Source organism: Rhopalosiphum maidis, chromosome 3 (genome assembly GCF_003676215.2).
Source record: "Rhopalosiphum maidis isolate BTI-1 chromosome 3, ASM367621v3, whole genome shotgun sequence".
Lineage (NCBI taxonomy): Eukaryota > Metazoa > Arthropoda > Insecta > Hemiptera > Aphididae > Rhopalosiphum > Rhopalosiphum maidis.
Window position 1 is genome coordinate 1806453 of NC_040879.1, and position 12019 is coordinate 1818471.

The 12019-nt window shown below is 28.6% G+C and overlaps 1 protein-coding gene across 1 annotated transcript; it reads right to left on the minus strand.

Annotated features, from left to right (window-relative positions):
* Positions 1 to 6883: 6883 nt before the first annotated feature.
* On the minus strand, positions 6884 to 7903 carry LOC113559995 (protein FAM200B-like). The gene is made up of 2 exons (XM_026965784.1): positions 7349 to 7903; positions 6884 to 7258 (listed from the first exon to the last, which is right to left on the minus strand). Exons 1-2 carry the CDS (start codon positions 7901 to 7903, stop codon positions 6884 to 6886), a joined length of 930 nt encoding a protein of 309 aa, XP_026821585.1.
* Positions 7904 to 12019: the final 4116 nt, after the last annotated feature.

A 12019-nucleotide genomic window follows, 5' to 3' on the forward strand; every position in this document is an offset into this window, starting at 1 on the left:
CGGATTAAACTTAACCAATTGACTTGAAATTGTGTACACATAATTTTTATATATATTGGAACTAAATTAGGCGGTAAGACTGGAAAAAAAATTACAAAAAAAAATCACCTATCTGACGGAGGGCCACCCTAGTATAGGTGTTTATAAGTATTATTTTTATAATAAGTAATAGGTAAATAGAAATTATTAATTTTTATTTATTAAATTATTAAAATTATTATTTTTATAATAAAGTACCTATAGATAATATTATATTTTATATAAGCAGCGGTGAATTTTCAAAATTTATTTTTTTTGTGGGAGGGGAGGGTCCTGAAAAATAATAGGATGTAAAAATGATATTTTATAATATGTATTATTATAAATTGTATAGCATTACATAAGCGTCTAGGGTACCCATAAAATATAGTTAAACAGATGCTTATGTGTGGAAATTAACATATGTCATTTTTGCTGCATAGAAAGTTACAATAATAATTTTTTATTAAATAAATCATTTGTTGGAATTAAATATATACATTTTTACCCACTACTCATGTAGGAACTTACCCCTTTAAATATAGTATTAATAGTAGGTAAACATAATATTAATGTCAAACTATTTAAAATTCGGGGTACACGTTCTTCCATGTAGTCATTGTAATAGATGTGTTAAATTTGAATTCAATGTTAAATTATGTTATTTCCCCCATTTTTTATTGTTTATTATTTCATTATTATCAGTTTATTGATGAACAAACATAGACATATACAACTAATATGATATATACCATATACGTACTACATACCCTGGTGAAAGGCCTGACACATAGGTTGTCTATTACCAAGGTTTAAAGTTGCTTAAAATGAAAAAGGGTACCTACTGTCGGTGTACTAATTTTTTAATTCTAGCGTTTGTCAAATTCGTACAACAAATCATCAAGGAAAAGGTTATTAAATTTATTTTAAGAAACCAGCATATTTTTTTTCGATTTGCTTGAATAATAAGTTGCTTTATTTAATATTAACGATACAAATATAATCAAAAACTTAAATTGCTTATACTTTCTTTTATCGATTTGTTAATCAAACTAAAAAATATATACTATAATAAATACTATATTTCAATGATTTTCCGTACCTACTAGCTTACTTTTTGAAGAATCAGTTATAAAGGGGGTTGCATTTTAACAAGCATAGACAGACTAAGAGACTAAGACATAGTCCCCTTGCGTCCCTCCAATTTAACCAACAGATTTAAGCCCGAAATAAAATGTTGCATATAAATATCTAATTGCATATCGAGGTTTTTGTCAATACATTAGTACATAATTATTTTTACATTTTATTTTAATAATATTGCCATCTAATTATAAAAAGAGTTATTTTTTTAATTTTTATACCTACTGTAGATATTATGTAATATTATGTATTAGGAATTTTGTTTGATTGATTTTATATAGATTATTTTATACTTATTATTTGTATACTAATAGGTTATTATAATTATAATAAATAAATAAAATTAAAAAACTGTATATACATCGATTTTGCTTTATATCACACATAAATTATATTATTTATTGTTATTGTTATTAGTTTTACATCAATATTCAATATAATATTCTAATATTTAATTCTAAATATTTTTGAAGGAGGCTAATATAGGCAATTAAATGTACAAATCAATAATCAACAAAAAATTTCGAATGATCGAAGGTTTTACCAACCATTGTTTATTATCAATGTTACTGACTGTCAAATTTCAAGCCTAATTTTAGTTATCGGTTAAAATACAGTCAGCTGAAATATAGCCCCTCGCTATGTAAAATTAAGTCGCTTTTTTTTTGTTCGGGATAAACTCCAAAACTACTCATTTAATCGTCGTGCAGTTCTTTTTAAAATTAAAGAGGACATCACAGAGAGGGTTTATGACATAAATTTAATCCAATAAAAGTAATTACTAATTAATAATTAAAATGTGTAAATTGTATACCTATATACATATTGTGCGACACGATGACTCGCATGTTTCCAGCTACCGGCAACCTGACGTTTTGTTCGTCAAATTATATTGTGTTTGATAACCTAACTAATATATTATCTTATTTAGAACAATTTAGTATACGACGGGTATGATGACTTGATGTTCTTGATGCATTCTGAAACTATTCAACCGATTTTGATAGATATCATATGATAGTTTTTATCCAGATTAATGACCTCAATATATTACCTCTTTATTATTTTGGAGTATTTTAGGGCTGTGCGATTATTTAATCGATTATTTGAATAACAGATTATTTTTAACGAATGATACATAATCGGTTAATAAATTGAAAAAATGCAACGCTGGGCATTAACGTAAAGTTGATATGTCGGAAATATAATTTATATATTAATATAAATCAGAAAACCAAAAATAGTTTTTATCCTCTGGCTTAATGTTTGCATTAGGCAATCAAATTTAAGATGGATGCATTTTGTAGGGGCAACGAAGTGTACAAGTACAGCTATAGTATAGTATAGTATTATAGTCGAACAATAATATTGTCAGCTATAACCATGGGACGATGAAACATGTTGTACTTAGTGTAAATTTATGAATAATTATTTATAATAATATGTCCAACGTCCCGTACACTCTACTCGTCTGCCCATTGCAATTGTATCCACATTATATCACCAATAACATTGTTTTCGTAGTACTGAGTAAAACGCATAATATTATAATGTATACTGTGAAAAATATGTGCTATAATTAGCCTAATGTTTTTATTATTCATATTTCATAACAATAATTAAATGGATTTATTTGAACCTCACTTTTTACAGGAAACCACCAAATAAAACATGCAACACCATGTCCGTGGAAAAAAAATAACACACCAGCAGATATATTATACAATAACAATTATAAATTATAATTATAATATAATATAATAATTACACATATTATACTATATACTTAGTTCCTACATAAGATATTTTAATGTTTTATAATAATTTTACACCCAAAGTTGGAGGTCTAGCTCACTACTTGTTAACTAGATTCTTTATTATTAATTGAAATATTAAATACCTTATCATTTTCGACAAATGTATATTTAGTATCGTGATAGAACGGGTGGTGTTCGCAGACGGATATTTAGGTCTTCGATTAACAATAACAATTTAAAATATTATGTTAAAGATCCTCAAGTAAATTGTCGACTTGTCTTGGTATTATCATATTGTTAAGAATAATAGTAATAATAATTTATAGTTTTAAATTTAAATTATTTCTATTTGGTGAATATTTTATTCTGCAAAAAACCAATGTGTATAGTATATATCTATGGTGACCAGATATAAAAATTTTAAAAAAAGTACATTTTAAAACTTAGCTTCTTCTCGGTCGTAATTGCCCAATGCGTATACTATTCTACCCATTTTACTCATATTTCCATCTCCTTCTATAAAAATTGTTTTTTTTTTTCATCTGATTACTCTATTTATTTTATTATTATTATCGATTATATAAACCAATTATTTGAAATTATAATGTCAACTCATTTAGTGTGTGTCTTTATGATGAATATATTTTGATATTGAAGAATTTAAAGTAAACTTAAACTAAAGTATAAATTATTTTTTAAAGGTAAAAATACCGAGTGTAAAATTTAAATATATATGATTTAGTATATCTTAAGTCGTGCTATCAACCAATAATAATGCTTTAGGTCGAACCATAAAATATAAACTAATAATCAAATTATAAAAAACACATTAACACGCAAGTTGGCCCATAATAATTTTAAAAAAAGAGTACAATATCATGTACTTAACACTATTGTTAAGGACACTAGAACACGCGTCTAAAAAGAGTACTGTCCTACGAAAAAGAGTACGTCTGGTCACCATATGTATACCCTAGTGGGGCCCTAACATACACAGACGGTGGCCCACACGAAAAATATTTTTTTCCCTATAGGCCTACTGGCAATTATCCACCCCTGGCGTTTTTGTTATTAAAATAATTAATATTATAATATTATGTCAAAATCACCATTCTCCATACATAAATCGTATGATATTCTAATGTATTATATTTATAAAACAAAAATAATAAAATAGTAGAATGTAATTAGGAATGTATAAAAATTAATTTGTATTTTACCTAAACTAAACGAGGTTATATTTATTATTTACCTATTTAGATACAGCGTATACTATGGGCTGAATATAACATAACAAATTATATAAAATCATTAATTTTTATTTTAAAATAATAACATTTTAGTCCAGTGACGGCTCGTGAGTGCTGGTGGTGGGGGTGCGACTTTAAATTTAATACCCCTAGTTCTAGATATAACAAATTTTCAAATTAATTATAATGAAAACAATAAAATGAAATAATATATATAATGTCATGGACGACGTTACCAGTCGTCAAAAACGCGTATGTAAGACCACAATTGAAATGTACACGTATGCACAATGACACGATTATTATTTATAAATCTTCGTTTATTGTTTATTATAATATGGATAATAATATATCATTATGTTATTAATATTTTCAAAATAATAAAAATGTTTAAAAATAATAATTAACAATAACAATAGCGATTAGCAACCGACAACGACAAGCGTACATATATATAGTTAATTTTAAAAATAAATTACCCATTATAATAATATACTGATATTTTACTGTATGGACGAAGCTGCTGGTTGTCCAGACCATAGACACTGCTCGTGTGTGCATGCGTACCCATATGCACCTAGTATCTGAGTCCTGAGGAAAACAAATTTAATTTTCGTATACGACAAAATATAGGTACTAGAAATTTGAAAATTGCAGTTTTAATAAAAACTATTTTTTTAAAAATATAAAACTAAGAATATAAATTAATTTTCTTCTTTTAATTAATTTTAGTAGGGGGTGCAATCGTCCCGTCATCCAAGCCACGAGCCGCCACTGCATTTTACCAGTTACCAAACTCGTAGTTCCTTAGGTTAGGTTATAGGCGTGTTCAGACCTGAATTTTGGGGGTGCCAACAATTTTTCGGGCCCTTTTCTTAATTTGGGCCCTCTCTTGACAAGACATGTACATATTTTAGTAAATTATAATGCACGAATAAATATTACATACATTATATCACATATTAACCAGTGGTATTACTATAGTTCCAAGTAATATATTACATTAAATAGTTGGATCTAATTTTGTGCATTCTTGAATTCAATATGCTATAATTATTAATTCGTTTATATCAACGTAATAAGCTAATAACAAATATTTTTGACATCGCTCAATTCGCTCCGCTCAGCTACATTTTAATCTCATACAATAACATTTATTAACAACAATTTTTCCAAACTCATATAAGATGTTTCAAGTTTTCTCTGTATTTTTTCTGCAACATCTGAGCGTGCATTGTCTGCTATGAGGCGAATAATTACTACTTGAGATCTATAATAGATCGAGATCGTTTCAGTAATTATTCTTACTAAGTGTTGAAAAAGATGTAAACATTGATTCTGAGCAAATTTTATAACAATTTACAACCGTAAATAAAAAAAAATGAATCTCAAATAACATACCAGCAACTAAAGTATACTATAAATTAAAATAAATGTTGATATTTTTGTGGTATTTAAATCTTATGATATATGGTGGTGTATACAGGTTACCTTTAATTTAATATTGAAGTGAAGGTGTAGCCCTCTCTAAGATTTAGTGCTAGTTGCGCCACTCCCTACCAACAATAATTACGATTCCTTACATTATTTATACAAATCACAATTTTCGTAGGTACAAGATTACGCAGATTATATGATTATATGATGATGTTCGGTGTCGGTGACACAATTTGTCTATATGTTTTATGAGTATGGTGGCAACACTGATTTTTTCTGTATATATTTGTAATGTTTTTGATTTTGATTAGATTATTAATTAAAGTTAGTCGTTGTAACAAAACCAACAACTGTCGTGCGAGTGCCGAATAAATAAAAAAAAATATTAAATATAAAAGATTACGTTTTATTACAGACCACATACAAAATAATTATTTTATAATACTGAGCGTCCAAACATTTGGTCTATACGGGACGGATTAATCGGCGCGTGGCGTAAGTGTGTGCGTATCGTGTGCAGGGGCGGCTCCAGAGCCTATGTTAGGGGGGGGGACAAGTTATAATTTCACAAAATCTTATAACAAAAAGAAAACAACAATTTTTACAACACAAATTTAAGACGTCTATTTTTTAAATTAGCGAAAATATCAATAATATCATCTATTTGATCTAGAATATTTATTTTATTATAAACATTAAGTAGGCATAATGCTGATAGTCTATCTTCGCTCATCCTTGAGCGAAGCCAGGTTTTCAGTCTCCGAAGTGTGGAGAAACTCCTTTCAGCAGAAGCAATACTAATTGGTAAAGTTGCTAATACTTGCAATATTTTTTTAATAGTTAAAAACACATCTTCATCGCAGTTCATGTACGATTCCAAAGCTATATATGGACGTTCTGTAATCGGTTGTTGTTTCCATTTGTGAAGCCACAGACAAATTTCACCTAAAATATATAATAGAAGTTGTCATGGCGATGCTACTTACTATTAACAATTATAATTAAATTGTATTATTAAAAAATAATAATGGTACCTTCTAACATATCAACCATTACATGTTCGGAAACAGTGAAAAGAGGTGAAAACTTTTTTGCTACTGCAATGATTCTCTTAAATATTTTTTGTCGGTCCCAACCATCAGTGTCATTTAATTCAACAATAATACTTGGTATAAACAAACGCAAATCAAATGCTTCCAATGTCTCTGTTGATAACCTATTGGTTATATCTGATTTTATAGCATCCAATAATGGAACATAAATGCTACGCAAGTAAAATTATTCAGCATCCGTTGCAGGGTAATTATCACGATGTATTTGAGTTTTTGCTATTCTTGGCATTTTGATATCACATCCAATTTCTTCTGCTAAACTACTAGCGTTCAAGAAAATTGTGTGAAATTCACTAGCACACATTGTTCGTTTTTCTTGAAATATTTCCTTTATTCCTTCTATTGCAGAAGAAGCACTAACTAAATCTAAAGATGTTGATTTTAGAAGTCTAGATACAGGTAGCATTAATTTTAAAATATCAGTAGTTGATAAAAGAGAAATTATAAAATCACTGTCGCTTAAAGCTGCTAATAATATAGATGCTTTTGAAGATGAGTTTCGATCAGCCCACTTGGAAATTACTGTAAGCGCTTCAATAACCTATAAAAAATTAAAATTTTAAATATAATTATTAAAATATGCTAAATGCTATATATTATATAAAACTAAACTTCATAAGAAAATATTTACCTTTGGAAGAGCAGATTTAAACTGTAGAACACCATCCTGTATCTCTATCCATCTTGTTTGACACAGTCCAGTCAGTTGTTTTGCAGAAATATTCTCTAATACCAAATGCCTTTTTGCCGATGCATTAAAAAATGCAATTATTTCTTTTAGAGTTCCTATTGTATTTCTTATAGGTACAATTTTAGAGGTCTGTGCCAATGAATTATTCAATGCATGGTTAAAGCAAGGACAGTAAACTGCAATAGAACACTCTTTTTTTACTGTAGTAACTGCTCCATAATCTTCAGACATCATTACAGCACAACCATCCGTGGCCACTCCAACACAACATTTTAAATCAAGTGCCAAATCTTTAGTTAAAATATCTAAAACAATGTGACCAAGAGCCTGTCCAGTAAGTTTGATTTCTCCAAAACCTGATATATCTGTTGACCTTATGGATCTATAAGCATCTACAAAACACACAAAATCTTCATATACTTCATTATTAATGACATATCTCAAAGTCAAGCTAAGTTGTTCAATACAAGATACATCTGTTGTTTCATCAAACATGATTGAATCGACACCAGCATTCTGAACGTTTTTAAGAATTTGAGATTTAATAATACTTCCGATGCAGTCCAAGAGATCATTCTGAATATTCTTTCCTATGTAAGTGTCTCAAGAGGAAATATTTTCCAAATGATTTTTTAAATATAGGTACACCTGCATTATCGTTTGACCCATAGATCTATTAATAGGTCCATGGTAAGTTGGATCCAACTTACCAGCGTTTCTTTTGTGAGAATTTCTGGCTGAAGTCTGGTACTCTGGTTGTTACCCCGGAGCCCCGCGTCCCACGCACTATGCGGCCAAGAGTCAAGACAATAGAATTGTAGTTTTTACCGCCATAAGTCAATAAAAGTCATGACTACTGTATTAACTACTAATGCAATATCGAACTTTCACAGCCAGACTTAAACACAATATTATACACTTTGACGTTAGATAAACCTATGATCATCAACTCGCAGGTTAGTAATTACTCACAAGACACAAGCCAATAACTTCTGGAGAACGGAGACTGGACAGCAAACGTGACACTGTACTATTCACACTGAACACATGATCACTGCAGCAGTACAGGCGAGTATGGCCGAACTTCGCAGCAGCAGTGGTTTATAAATTTATTTAAATTTAAGCAGATGATTAATATAAACACTGTAAAACATGTTTTTATGTGATAATTTAGCCTACTATTCCATGTTCATAATTTTCACTTTCATTAAATCACTGTATTATCAAGCTATTCTCCAACCATTATACATGCTTAAAAGTCATAATTTTTTTAGATGGCATTAGAGCAGAACACTCAAAGCACGCTGAGACATTTATTCACATTTTTACCACTTCGGTAGTATCAGCGGCCTAGTTTGAAAATTAACTAGAATATTTTGATATATTTATTCGCTTTATGCAAAGTGTGTTTAATGTTAATTGAATATAATTGATACTAAAATAATAATGGTGAAACAATTGAGATTCGTGAAATATCTAAATAAAAGATTTATGTTTCATTTAACCAGATATTTTCATGCAAAAAAAACTATAAAACAAGATTTAATAATTTAATTTTGACAAATAATGCCAATTGATATTTATTTCATATTGAAAAAAAGCAATTTTCTGTTATTGTACAAGTGTTTAATTTAGTTACACATGTTCTACATTTAAATTCCATAGAATCTTTTGGTGTTTTTGTTCTACATTTTATAGCTTATCATAATTATTATCCCTTATCATGTGTTATATGATTGAATTTCATATCTATTTGCAGTTTTACATTCATATTTGTATTTAAGTTTCTACTTAAAATTGTTTTCAAAATCTCTGTAATAAAAATGAAGTGTGTCTGTTAGTTTATGTTTTGTTTGATCCCATTTCTGAAATATTCTTTGTGTTCCTCGTACTAGTTGTCATAATACAGCATTTCGTTTTTCTTATGGTGGGTAGTAGTGACAGTTTATCCACCAACAATTTTACATATTGAACTGACTACAACCTTTAAGAAGGCAGTTTATCAGATCACTTAAGGCATGCGCAGAAAATAATTCACATTTCTACCACATTGGAGAGTACAAAATCGCATGTTGAATATTGACCATAAGACACTGACAATAAGAATGGTTTTATACAATGTACGTGTAATTGTAACTGAGTGTAATCGATAGTAACTTAATGGTAGTGGTTTTAAAAGTACTTGTCATGAAACCCTTGGTACTAGATTAAGAAAATGATGCGTATTTACAATAATTAACTTTCATTTATTTAAATTTAAGCTGATAATTAATATAAACACTGTAAAACATGCTTTTATGTGATAATTAAGACTTCTATTACAAGTTCATAATTTTCACTTTCTTTAAATCACTGTATTCTCAATCTATGTTCCAACCATTATACATGCTTAAAGGTCATAATTTTTTTAGATGGCATTAGAGCAGATCACTCAAGGCATGCGCAGACAATAATTCACATTTCTACCACTTTGGAGAGTACAAAATCACATGTTGAATATTGACCAGAAGACACTGACAATAAGAATGGTTTTATATAATGTACGTGTAAATGTAACTGAGTGTAATCAATAGTTACTTAGTGGTAGTGGTTCAAAAAGTACTTGTCAAGAAACCCTTGGTACTAGGTTAAGAAAATGATGCGTGTTTACAATAATTAACTTTCATTTATTTAAATTTAAGCTGATAATTAATATAAACACTGTAAAACATGCTTTTATGTGATAATTTAGCCTACTATTCCATGTTCATAATTATCCCTTTCATTAAATCACTGTATTATCAAGCTATTCTCCAACCATTATACATGCTTAAAGATCATAATTTTTTTAGGTAGCATTAGAGCAGAACACTCAAAGCACGCTGAGACATTTATTCACATTTTTACCACTTCGGTAGTATCAGCGGCCAAGTTTGAAAATTAGCTAGATTATTTTGATATATTTATTCGATTTCTGCAAAGTGTGTTTAATGTTAATTGAATAAAATTGATACTAATATAATAATGGTGAAACAATTGAGATTCGTGAAATATCTAAATAAAAGATTTATGTTTCATTTAACCAGATATTTTCATGCAAAAAAAACTATAAAACAAGATTTAATATTTTAATTTTGACAAATAATACCAATTGATATTTATTTCATATTGAAAAGGAGCAATTTTCTGTTATTGTACAAGTGTTTAATTTAGTTACACATGTTCTACATTTAAATTACATAGAATCTTTTGGTGTTTTTGTACTATATTTTATAACTTATCATAATTATCATCCCTTATTATGTGTTATATGATTGAATTTCATATCTATTTGCAGTTTTACATTCATATTTGTATTTAAGTTTCTACTTAAAATTGTTTTCAAAATCTCTGTAATAAAAATGAAGTGTGTCTGTTAGTTTATATTTTGTTTGATCCCATTTCTGACATATTCTTTGTGTTCCTCGTACTAGATGTCATAATACAGCTATTCGTTTTCCTTATGGTGTGTAGTAGTGACAGTATATCCACCAACAATTTTACATATTGAACTGACTACAACCTTTAAGAAGGCAGTTTATCAGATCACTTAAGGTATGCGCAGACAATAATTCACATTTCTACCACATTGGAGAGTACAAAATCGCATGTTGAATATTGACCAGAAGACACTGACAATCAGATTGGTTTTATGCAATGTACGTGTAATGGTAACTGACTGTAATCGTTAGTAACTTAATGGTAGTGGTTTTAAAAGTACTTGTCATAAAACCCTTGGTACTAGATTAAGAAAATGATGCGTATTTACAATAATTAACTTTCATTTATTTAAATTTAAGCTGATAATTAATATAAACACTGTAAAACATGCTTTTATGTGATAATTAAGACTTCGATTACAAGTTCATAATTTTCACTTTCTTTAAATCACTGTATTCTCAATCTATGCTCCAACCATTATACATGCTTAAAGGTCATAATTTTTTTAGATGGCATTAGTGCAGATCACTCAAGGCATGCGCAGACAATAATTCACATTTCTACCACTTTGGAGAGTACAAAATCACATGTTGAATATTGACCAGAAGACACTGACAATAAGAATGGTTTTATATAATGTACGTGTAAATGTAACTGAGTGTAATCAATAGTTACTTAGTGGTAGTGGTTCAAAAAGTACTTGTTAAGAAACCCTTGGTACTAGGTTAAGAAAATGATGCGTGTTTACAATAATTAACTTTCATTTATTTAAATTTAAGCTGATAATTAATATAAACACTGTAAAACATGCTTTTATGTGATAATTTAGCCTACTATTCCATGTTCATAATTATCCCTTTCATTAAATCACTGTATTCTCAAGCTATTCTCCAACCATTATACATGCTTAAAGATCATAATTTTTTTAGGTAGCATTAGAGCAGAACACTCAAAGCACGCTGAGACATTTATTCACATTTTTACCACTTCGGTAGTATCAGCGGCCAAGTTTGAAAATTAGCTAGATTATTTTGATATATTTATTCGATTTCTGCAAAGTGTGTTTAATGTTAATTGAATAAAATTGATACTAATATAATAATGGTGAAACAATTGAGATTCGTGAAATATCTAAATAAAAGATTTATGTTT

Bases quoted from the DNA above. Each gene is read 5' to 3' on its own strand.
- LOC113559995 (XM_026965784.1), bottom strand. From the start codon at position 7,903: ATGTTTGATGAAACAACAGATGTATCTTGTATTGAACAACTTAGCTTG. The intron at 7,259-7,348 runs GTAAATATTTTC...AATTTTTTATAG, and splicing joins TTAAATCTGCTCTTCCAAAG to GTTATTGAAGCGCTTACAGT.